Source organism: Vombatus ursinus, unplaced genomic scaffold, assembly GCF_900497805.2.
Source record: "Vombatus ursinus unplaced genomic scaffold, bare-nosed wombat genome assembly UNPS02004457.1, whole genome shotgun sequence".
Lineage (NCBI taxonomy): Eukaryota > Metazoa > Chordata > Mammalia > Diprotodontia > Vombatidae > Vombatus > Vombatus ursinus.
The window spans coordinates 136,602-149,015 of record NW_020944235.1 but is presented as its reverse complement, the minus strand read 5'-3'; the positions used below and the strand labels follow the sequence as shown (position 1 = coordinate 149,015).

General features: G+C 38.0%; 1 protein-coding gene across 1 annotated transcript in view; it reads left to right on the top strand.

Annotated features, from left to right (window-relative positions):
• LOC114023953 (protocadherin-11 X-linked-like) overlaps positions 1 to 12,101 on the top strand; it is a 312,903-nt gene extending 300,802 nt beyond the window's left edge. Inside the window, exon 6 of the mRNA XM_027836741.1 lies at positions 10,541 to 12,101. Coding sequence (XP_027692542.1) covers positions 10,541 to 11,010 — 470 coding nt within the window. The 3' untranslated portion in view covers positions 11,011 to 12,101. The remainder of the gene's footprint in view (positions 1 to 10,540) is intronic.
• The last annotated feature ends 313 nt before the right edge of the window (positions 12,102 to 12,414 follow it).

Here is a 12,414-nt window from a genome sequence, read left to right as displayed (position 1 = left end):
TCCAAATGAAAATTTTCTTTCTCTCCCAGAGGCGAACAGTACACTGGCACCAGGGCATAGAATTGTTTTGTTTGTTTGTTTCCCTTTGTTATAACATTTGGATAGTGAATAAATGCCTAAGTAGTGATGTCATGAAAGTAAATGAGAATTTGAATGAAAATTGTATTTCAAAAATATTCATGCGATCCACCACAAAGGACAAAGTGTGCCCTAATCATCTGTGTCTCCCTTTCTCTCTCCCCCCAACCTCAATAGCTCACCCACATCATAATCAGATTAAGGAGATTGTCACTAAAAAAAAGAAATTTACAATCTCCCCCCAAATTATGCTAAAATCAAAGTCCTTTGGGGGACAGGGAGAAACTACAGCCATCTTATTTATTTCTTTATGTACCTCTACACTTAGAAATCCTAGTTCAAAATAATACAGCGCCTAGCTCTGAATAGCAGTGGGAGTAGTTAGTACCCCCTAATTTCTTGCAGTGGAACAGGACCACTTTAAGGAGCAAGCATCAGCAGAGGAACAACCTCTCTTCCTGTTTGTTCATGTTCTTTACATGACCAGGGATGGTGGGAGCTATTACTTCCCTCTTCTCTATAGACCACCCAGGGAGCCACTGGGGTAAACGAGGAGATTTGCATAACAGAGATCCATGAAGACAAGCTGTGAAAGGACTGAAGCCAAGCCCCAAACTATAGTCTCTCCTCTAGGGTACTTTCCTAACTTGGCTCCCCAGGCAGGCAACTACCTCGAGTTCAAGGGGGTTACCCTGTACCTACTCCTAACAAGAGCTCCCGAACCTCTTGCTTCCCATTAAGTCAACCAATAGACATAGCTAACTCTTGTTAAAAGTATTTACTAAGACTGCATAACAAAAGCAGTGACTATAAAATATTTCTGTCTCCCCCCCAAGAAAAGTCTGGGGTTCACTGTCACAAAGACATATAGCAGCTACGGAAAGAGTGGGCACAAACTAAGAGTAAAAAGGCAGTGAGCCACATATAGATGGAACACATGCAGCCAAGAAAACTCACAATTCTGCAACTGATGCCCTTTGTACTTTAGCAGAGTCTTTACAAAGCTCCCTGTTGAGCACCATGTTTCTGGTAAGCAGCTTCTTTAGCTGGGCTCCCAGGGTCTGCTCCTCTCCACAGCTTGACTCTTGGGTCCAGAGTCAGCTCTCTTTTCTGCTGCAAGAGGTACCACTCTTTGAGCAAAATTCCTCCATTGGATAAAAGCTTCTGTGTATGTGTTATGTCTGTGTGTATCTCCACTACCTCAACTGTGCCTCAAACTCTTCCAAGCTGATTTTCCAATTGCTAGAGAGAATGTCTCCTGAGAGACTAGCTCTGCTAGCAGACACCAAAGCTGATACGGGAGGATGGTGTGAAGAGAGTAACCAACTCTGCCCCTTCCACCCCTTTCTGTACTCTAAAAGCCACAACCCATACATGCCTTAGTGTTAATAAATAAGAATCTAGTAGCCAAGACCTTCAGTGATAAGCTTCTCCAAACCTCTGTAAGCTAGTCCTCAAAGAATACAAATGAAGCATATCAGACCCTGACAGCTTGGTTCAATACCTGTTCAGAGCTCGGACTCTTATGGACCTAGGTTTTAAGACTCCAGAGTTGCCTCCCTTCCTCAATGAGAAATCCAAGGAGGATGTTAATGAAGGAACCCTTCAATAACTCATGACTTAAACATATGAAACAAAGACTGATGTTGAATTTCATGGAATTTAAGTGTACTAATTGTATTTTAACTGAAGTACTAAAATAAATTAGATTAATGAAGTGATTTTCGTTTCACTCTTCCTATACCTTTTTTATGGTATTATATGATAATTTAATGAGCACCAACCAGTAATCCTTGCTATTTTCATTGTTTTATCCTTTCTAAGCTCTCCATAACCTCAAGTCAAAGCTGCATGTGCACAATCAGTTCTTGGAGCTTGCATCTGTGCAAAGGGAAATACCAGAGTGGTTTGGCTCTTGGTTAAACAAGTAATTGAACTTGACTGACTATACATCTGTTCAGATGTTAATAATAGATTCTTAATTTAAACACACACACACACATATGCCCATAGTGGATAGAGTCTGTTGTTGTTTGGTCGTTTTCCATCATGTCTGACTCTTCGTGACCCCATCTGGGGTTTTCTTGGCAAAGACACTGGAGTGGTTTGTCATTTCCTTCTCCAGCTCATTTTACAAATGAGGAAACTGAGGCAAACAGGGTTAAGTGACTTGCATGGGGTTACACAGCTAGTAAGTGTCTGAGGCCAGATTTGAACTCACAAAGATATGAGTTTTCCTGACTCCACACCTGTCACTCTATCTACTGTGCCACCTAGCTGCCCTCAGTGGATAGAAAGCTAGCCTCTGACCCAAAAAGATCACGGTTCAAGTCCTGTCCCTTACACATACTGGCTGTGTGACCATGGGCAAGTCATGTAACTTCACAGTACTCTAGGAAACTCTCTAGTAATATAAATTGCAGACAAGGTGCTGATTGGTAGAGGTAGTTTCCTCACCTGGGAGTTCTCTATACCAATGAAATCATAAGTGCAGTCCTTATCATTTGTCCCTATATTTTTCTAATGAAGTACTTGCATCTGATTGAAAATTGCAAGTGAATCAGTTCAAAAACTGCTCACACAAATAATGGAGAATTTACATTATGTTGAGTCTCACCTGAGTTTTTCCAAATATCATACTTGGTGGGAAATACATTTTTTTCTAGTAAAGAGACTCAAAATATTGTTTAACATCAATGCATAGTTTTAAATATTTATGTTCTGTTTGGGAGGGGTTTCATACAAGCAACTTACAGTGGCATCTTGAATGTAAAGGGAAATTTAAATAATTGTCACAATATTGATTTCTAAGGGCTTGTAAAATTCTGCTCAGACAGCAGGATAATGTAGGGATTCAGGGGTGGTATTTATTATAAACCCTCTACAGACTACTGAAGTGAAAAGAATGTGTTCAAGAGTGATGTATAACTTGTTAGCCCAATGATTTCCTACACATACAGCTGTGTCCCAGGTTTGCCACTGAATAAATATGGGTTTTCTGCTTAGTCTATGAGCAGTAATGATTATCCAGCCTACTTCATTAGCACCGAAAGGCAAGGATTATTGGATGAAAGGCATCAGTTACACTTGCTGGCCATTAATGACTCTATTAGCTTTTAGGGAGTCTGTGGCCTTGGACCAAAAAGCTCTTTTTCTCATCTCCAAAAAGAAGATTTTCATCCTGTCAGACACCCCATAAGCATCAGCTTTTTGTAAGCTAAAAAGCAGACTGAAGCCCTTGCTATGTTTTCAAGCTCTGGCCTTCAGTAAATGCCAGCTTCAGGCTGCAAATATAACTTTCAAGGAACAGCAGAAATCCTTTATCCTTCGAGGTTATAAAAGGCAATCTTTCCTCTGTGTGAAGATTTTGTATCTCTACGGAACTCCAAATGAACTTTCTTCTCATCATGCAAATACGTGATTGGTGAACTACGCAGTGCCAATGCTATTTTGTGATCTAATTGTAATTCGTCTCCAACTTGCTAAGCCTAGCTTTATTAACCTGCATAATTAACCAAAGTGTTACCTTAGAATGGGCTATCTCTTCAGTTCTTCACACCACCCCCCATTCATTAATAAAAGAAAAGCTGCAAAGAATTCTGTGTAGTGCTAAGAAACCACCCCTGCTCACTCTTTCCAAGACTGGTAGTCTGCTTGTTTCCTCAGTAGTAATATAAAGAGATTTGGAGACACCAACATATTGCTATTATAGGTCATTTACAGATCAAGAAATTGAGGCAGACAGTGTGTTCCTTTGGTCATTCATGCCACACTGACCTAACCTAGTAGTATCAGTAACACAATAAGAACTAGAATAAAGGCTTCCTGATGAATGTCCCCTAGATATATTGGGAATCATTTCATAGAATCATAGCATTCCTTTCAGAAATTATCTAGTTCGTGTATGATATAATTTTATCCTCATTCAGCTTTCTCCAATATTCCAAGGTCCTAAGGTCTCCCGACACTATTATATTTGGTAACCAGTGTGCATGTCATTTATTGTACGGTACCTACCAACTGTGCTGAAACCAAGTCTGATTTCTGCTCCCAGACTGCAGAAGAGCCTTGTGCCTTGGGAATTTCTTATCACTGATTTTTTGATAAGCAACATCTTCTGCTCATCCATGTCTTTCTTAAAGGATTTCTTATTCCTTACTCTTCGATAAGGATCAGCAACCACAATTCAACTAAGTATATGGCAGGAAAAGTGTGTTTCTAGGTTATGCTCAAGAATGTTTTTCTAGAACTAATATGCATTATTATAGCAACTCATTCAATTAGACCTTTCTTTGTGGAAGTCTTTTTTGACCATTCATTTTTTTCTATCAAAAGAGGAAGTAGAAGTGAACTTTAAAAAAAAAAAAACAGATCTCCTTATGTATGTTTTGTCAAGATTGGTAAGCCAGCAGTAATATAAAATTAAAGCATGAACTTCAAATACACATGCCATCTTTTCGTTCTGTGCAATTCTTATGCATGTTCTCCCATTGCACCTCTATGGGAGATTCACCCGTTGTGCTAGAGGTCTTTTTACATTTCCTAGGGACCAGTACAATACCTGGACTATGCTTGGCCCAAGATCTTATTTCTTGCTCTTGCCAGATGACTTACTCTCCATTTCTAATCTAATATTTCCTCAATGAAATCAGCCTAAAACTAATTCTTGCACAAAGATCATTACTGGATATATGCTGCAGGCTACCTGTAGCCCTCATGGAATCATAGATCATAGGCTTATAGATCTAGAGTTGACAGAGATCTCAGAGACCATCTAGACCAACCCTTTCATTCTATAGAAGAGGAAACTGAGACCCAGAAAGGTGAAATGACATACCCAAGGTTCATAAGTATAAGTGGCAAAGCCAAGATTTGAACTCAGGTCCACTGGCAGGCCTCTTCAATGCCTTATGGTTAACATAAGCCTCTTGAGAATAGAGATGAAGTAGTCACTTAAGAAATGCTTGCTGATTGATTACCCAGACCTTTGGATCCTCGGGGATTATGGTGTCCTACATTTTGCAATCATACAACATTGCCAAGAGAATATTTATGCTTGTAAAAGATAAAATTTGTGGCAGGGAGCAGATTTGAGGTTTGTTAGTAACAAACCACCATACAGTTTCTCTAATGGAATCCAACCTGCTATTTTCCTTCTACTTTATTCTGGATCCAAGTCCATCTGACAAAAGGAAGTTGACAGTTCCATCATCCAAAACAAAATTCTTCTCTCAGGAATATGGTTGGAAGCCTGATTTCAGACAAAACTTCAATTCTCCATTTCAATTTGCCCATGAGGAGTCATAGCTCTTCTGTTGAGTAATAGGCTCTGTTGCAGGCACCAATGGACTTAAAGACTGAAAGAGTTTAAGAGAAGGTTTATGCCCCACAGAAAAAATTGAATCCAAAAAACTCACATTTTTTTCTCCAAACCCTACCCCCCCTTCCAAGTATTCCCAATCCTGTTAAGGATACAATGATCCTTCTAGTGACCCGGATTAACAACCTCCTTTGACTCCTCATTCTCCTTCACCCCACATATCCAGCTAATTGACAAATCTTATCATCTTTGTTTCCATAGTTCATTCATTTTCGTTCTCATCCTCTCTCTCCCCTCTCCCTTCTCTCCTCTCCCCTCTCCCCCCTCTCCTCTCCCCTCTCCCCCCTCTCCCTCCTCCCTTCCCCCCCCTCCTTTCTTTTTTCCCTTCTCTCCCTCACCCCTCTCCCTCCTTCCACTTTAGATCAGGCTCTCATCACATCTCACCTGAATTATTGCAACAACTTCCTATTATTTAGTCTCCCCTGCATCAAGTTTGTCCCCTCCCCAGTACATCCTTCACACAGCTTATAGATTAAGTGATTGTCCTAATGCACAGGGCTGACCATTTCACTCCCCTGCTCACCAAACCTTCCTTCCCTCTAGGAAAAAAATACAAACTCTGGTTTGGCATTTAAAGCCTTTCACAACCTGGTATATTCCAATATATTTCTCTAGCTTTATGATAAATTACACACTTACACAAACTCTACCATACAGTTAAGCTCACCTTCCTGCTGTTACTCACACACAACACTCCATCTCCCATCCTGTCACCAATGTCTGGAATACACTGTTTCCTTACCTCTGCCTCTTGGAATTTCTGGTTAGGTATTAGTGCCTCCTCAAAAGAATAGTTTTGGATTTCTTTTGCATATACTTACATGTGTAGATAAGACCATAGGATCATTGGTACATTCTTTGTATCTGTATCCTGAGCAACAGTGTCAAGGCAGATACTGGGAACTTAATAGATGCTGACTGACTGATACAGGGCATCAAAACAGTAAGCTTAGAAAAGGAACGTAATTTGTTTGGCATCATATAGGGAGAGAATTTGGAACTCAAAATTTTTTAAAATGATTGTTAAAAATTTTTACATGTAATTAGGAAACATTTAATGAAATAAATAAAACAATTAAATTGTTAAAAAGCAAAAAAAAAGAAAGATGCAAGGCGTGTTTTAAAGGTAAAGTCAACAAGACTTGATGAGGCAGACAGAAGGAAGTCAAAGTTGACATCAGATTGCAAATCTGGATTTCAAGAAAGATTGTAGTTTCCTCAATAATTATAAGGATGGTTTGATTTTGGAGAGACTGAAGGACAACAAGATCAGTTATGTATTAATTTGAGACATCAACAGGACATCTAAGAGGAAATACCTAGGAGCAAGTAGCTGATGGTATGGAAGTTCAATCTCTCAATAGAGATTGGGGTTGGATGTACAGATTTGGGAGTCATTCAGTAGAGATAATAATTGATCCCATGTGATCTGCTCAGATCCAGAAGAGAGAGCATAAAATAAAAGAGAAGAGGGTTCAGGACAGAACCTTCTCTATGATTTAATAAATAAATCCTAAGGAACTGTGTGAGGCATACAGTGATCAAATGACTTACTTGCACAGGGTCCCAAACGTATTAAGTGTCAGAGACAGAATCTGAGTCTATGTCTTCTTGACTACTGTCACATAACTCAATTAACAAGTCTTTATTGAGTGCCTACTATGTGCTATACACGGTGGATACAAAAAATGAAAAAAATCTCTACTCTCAAGGAGCTTACATTTCTAATGGAGAGACAAGTACATATATTAGTACATACAAAATAAATATAAATAAATGAAAAGCACTCAAATACGTTATTGTTTGAGATGGAGGACGCTACCAATTGGGGAGATCAGGAAAAGCAGCATGTATAAGGTGAGTTGTGTTTTGAAAGCAGAGGGGGATTCTATGAGGCCAAGGTGAAGAACAAGGTCATTCCATGGCCCTGGGCATGTCCATTGCAAAGGCACAGAAAAAGGAGATTGAATATTGTGTTTAAGAAAGAAAGTCAGTTTGCCTAGATCACAGTGTGGGAGAGAGAGAGTAATGTACAATAAGGCTGGAAATATAGGTTGGGGACAGGATGAGGAGGACCTTAAAAGTTAAAGAGAAGTGTTGCTATCTGAGGCAATAGAAAGCCAGTGGAGTTTGATTTGGGGAGTGGTATCATGAGATCTTTGTTTCTGGTAGCTTTCCAGAGGACAGACTAAAGCAGAGAGAGACTTGAGACAGGGGAGCAATTCAGAGGCCTTTGCAGTAATGCAGATGAGAAGTGATAAGGTTCTGAACCAAGGTGGCAGCTATGTGCATTGAGAGAAGAGCTCAACATGAGATTGTTGTAGAAGGAGAAACGGAAAGGTTTGGCAACTAATTGAATATGTGAGATGAACAAGAGTAATGGGGTGAGGATGATGCTGCTTATAAACATGAAAGACTATAAAGAATAGAAATAGGGAAGTTTGGAAGAGGGGTCGATTGAAGAAGGGGAGAGAGATAATGAATTCTGTCTTGGATATGTTGATTTGAGATGAAAGTTTTAAAATGGAACAGAAAAATGACATGACTATATTCACGTGAAACATCTATTCATTAAGATTCTTGGGTACTATAGAAAATAACAATTTCAAATGGGATCCTAGAGCCAGAATATCTGATATCAGAGAAAATTTGATATCATATGATATATGCATATGAGCCAATGCGATATTGGTGTCTCGGGCCAACGTCCATATATTTGTTTGTTTGTTTGTTTCAAGAATCTGTATTTATATTAGTCTGGGTACTGTCTAGCACTGACTAAGACTGTGAGCCCCTATAACAATGACAACAATGGCTAACATTTATATAGAACTTTAAGGTTTGCAAAGCACATATTACACATAAGCAAAGCATTTGTTATAACTCTGTGAGGCAGGTGCTGTTATCCCTATTTTACAGACATGAAAGCTAAGGAGAGGAATAGAGAATAACTTTTCATACCCTCAGACTGTTAATTGGTGGTATATCTGTAATTGTTCTAAGTGTATCAGCTCCTGAAATCATGTACCACTCAGTGACATTCTTTCACCATTTGACTTTGTGTTTGCATGCACATATGTTATACATACATATATATATATATAAATATAAAACTCTGCTTAAGATTTTTTAAAAGACACTTGATGTTTTTCTTTTCTGTCACCTGTATATTATTTTAGGCCAAAACAGGAGCCAGTCCATCAGTGTGGTTACAGGTTATATCTAGTTTGGAAATATGTAAATATCTCAGTCTCTATAAAGATATAGTTTATTAAGTCAGAGAATAGGATGCTTGAAATGACCCCTTTGTTATCTGTGGTTCAAGTTGGATTGTTTTTGGCTTTTCTAAACGATCATTTTCTCATTCCCTTGGGTCAGGGAAATCAAAATGTGCTTCTGATCCTTTACTCATTTGTTCAGTGTTTTCGAATATTTTATTATTCACTTTGAATGTTAATCTGTAACTAGTGTTTCAAAGTTGTTCACTCTCGATTAGCCAGGCATATCACATAGTGAGTGGATCCTTGCAAGGAAAAGCGGTAGCATCATTATGTTCTGATCAATATGCTCTGATCATTGCATTCAGTTGTAGAATAATACAATCTAAGTTTCAGCACAAAGGATTTGTAAACTGTTTTACTCCTTAGTATTCAAAAATTTACATGTTTATGAAATATATCGCAGTTCAAGGTTGAGTACCTTAGGTCTATTATTTATTATGTTACCTCTATTTTGTTATGGTTTTAAGGAATTGATTGTTTTTAAAGTTAACCACACCTATGGTTCATTCTTGAAACTCTGAGGCAAATCTTAGAATCTAACAGATTAGTTTTTCAAATTAATTTAATTTACTCTTAAATGCCCATTTGATTTTTTAAAATTCCTAAAATATTCCCTAAGGTTTTTGATGTTTCCACATTTATCCTCTACCATGTGATTTCAGAACAAACACTCATGAGAATGGGGGCAAAGTTATTTAGTACATTGTTTAGAAGCATATTTATAAGATGCTTTAACATATGAAAGAACATTTCACATTGGGAAAAATTCAATAGGCTTCATCTCCATGAAGCATCCCCAGGTTAACCCCAACTGCCTCAGATATTCTCTCATAGCTTTTCATTTGTTTCTCTTCTCTGCCTATTAGATTCTAAGCTCCTAAAGGGCAAGGGACTATGCTTTCTATTGCCTTTATAATTCCACACACTGCCTTCCTAATGCCATATTCTTCACAATAGGCATTTATACAGAATTTTAGGAAACTTAAGATACTACATGAGTTGTTAGCATTACATGTCACTGGCAGACTTTTAAAATAAAAGTATCAACAAAAAATGAAATTTTCCCTTAAATGTAGAGAAAGGGAAGATGGTATGTTTAAAAAACTGAAAACATGGTTTGGATATGATTAGCCTCAGCTTTCAGCTTCATTTTTTATATCAATCAATAAACATTTATTATGCTCCTACTATGTGCCAGGCATTCTGCTAAGTGCTAGGGATACAAAAAAGAGGCAAAAGATAGTCCCTGTCCTCAAAGAGTTTATAATCTAATGACATATATAATTATATGATATATATGTTATATATTACATTATTATATAATCTAATGGATTGTACAATCTAATGGCATATAGTATTATCAGTTATCTAGATAATTCAAGTGAAAGGAAACTACTCTCTCTTCAGTCATCAGATGAAATTATTTTTGGACCAGAATTATACAAGTAACTGCCTCCTTGTTCCCTTGACTCACTTTGCATTTCTGTATATCAGTTCAATGTCCCTGGTTTCCAAAATGCTCTCAGATTTCATCCTGTCACCTCAGGTCGTGAAGCAAAATTTGCAAAGCATTCTTAACCTTAATTGTAACACATTTTAATTTTCTAAAGTGAACACTCTTGGCGGTCAGATTGAGGTATCTGATTTGCAAAAATGTTAAGAATCAATGATTTGGTTTTATGCTAGTTATATATTTGCCTATAACTATACTTTTTTTTAAAAAAATCAACAACATTCTCTTCAGTAGAGTTTCTTCTAAGTGTAGATAATGATACGTCTGGTTTTTTTTTTTTTTTTCCAGCTGCAGAAATAACTGTCCAACCAACTCTTGAAGAAGCCTCTGACAACTGTACCCAAGAATGCCTTATCCTTGGTCATTCTGATTCCTGCTGGATGCCTGCTGCGCTGCCTCCGTGTCAGCAACCTCGTTCTGCAGAGCCTGTGGTGACCCGCCACAGTTCTCCTGCTCCACATCTGATCACAACCACAGCAATGTGCCATAACCCTCCTGAGCCCCAGCCTGCTGCTATCTGCACCACTCCACCCCGGTCTCTGAACCAAGAACTGGGACCTGGTGCTAGGGCTGAAGCAAGGGGTGCTCAAGGAAGGGTTGTTGCTCAGGATGACTCTCATCAGGTCCGAAGATGCAGTCCCAGGGCCCTGTTTTGCACAGCTGCACATGACGACTCAATCAAAGTTATTCCCATGACGACCTTCACACCTGGCCAATCTTCACGGGGCTATCCCAATATTGAAGACGATCCCATGTAAGGCCCATCGGCCAAGCCAGCTATTTACAACCTTCAGGAGAATGTGTATATCATCAAAGCAACTGAACTACGTGCATATTAAAAACTGCTCCACCTGTATATATGTAAATAGAAACTAAAACCGAACTAAAACTGGACTCAATTTCAAGAGCTAGAGCTAGATCCCTAGAGTTTCATCCTAAGAAAAGTTTGACTAAAGTTTGTATCAAATATGGAGAAACAAAAATCCAGAAATAATATTTTACAGTAGGAAAAGGGCTATTGTGACAGATGAAAGCTTTGTGGTTTTTGCCATTTCTGAATATTTTATCCAAATTTCTGCCTTGGTGTGTAAATTATACCAACTGATTCACATGCTGTTCAAAATCAACATAGACGGTGCCACAAAGTCTCTGGTAACGCACCCCTGCTTGGTGGATACTCAATGTTAGAATGCGCTGCACTGTGCCCAAAGAGACTACTGGATTTCCAAGGGGACTTTTTTCTTTTCAGATTGACCTTCCTAGTTTAATGTAAGCTATATCAAGAAGCATTGCATCTGTCATTGTTTAGCCATTTTTCCGTTACTAATCAGGTTTTTCTTTCCCAAGTTCATATTAGTTAATGTCCCTGGAAATTGAACACAAGAGGACTTAAAACACAAGGAAGCAGAATAGATTTGTGGCTGTAAACTACTGTCGCCTAGAGAATATGCTGGTGATTTAAATGTTAATTTTACAGCACTATAGGCACTTATGGAAAGATTTTCCATAAAGGATTCAATATAACTATAGATAACCACACACTAAGCCCATTAGACTAAGGGATTTTTGTCATTCTAGCTCAACTTATTGAAGAAAATAACTGACATTATATAGACAAAAAGCAGGAAGCAAACGTTAGAGAGATATAATTATAAATATACATCAAATATATTCTTGTACAGAATTTCTAAGTGATGTGCTGGAGGAGATTAGGAGTTGCTGACTGCTTCTTATGGTGAATAAGAAACACTTGCTTCACCATAAAAGAAAAACCAAGAAATCCCAGACAGGAATCAAAAGATATCCTTCTGTGGTAAAAAGGAATACACTTGTGTTCCTAAGGAAATTATTTCCTTCCGTTGTCTGTTGGTTTTGTTTTTTTTTTTTCCCTTTTTAACCAGTCATTATCTTCTATGTGTACATTTCACCAAGTCACAGAAACTCCACTCCAAGTTGATTTCTCACAGCAAAACCCGGGTAACTTGTCTAGTTTCAATGTTACTATACCAAGAGACAATCTGTGTTTTAGGGGAAGTAAAACATCCCCAAACACAAGAAACAAAGAAACAAACAAAGAAATAAGCAAACAAACAAACCAAAAAAAAAAAAAAAAAAAACCCAAAAACAAAAAAAAAAAAAAAAAACAAAAACAAAAAAAAGTG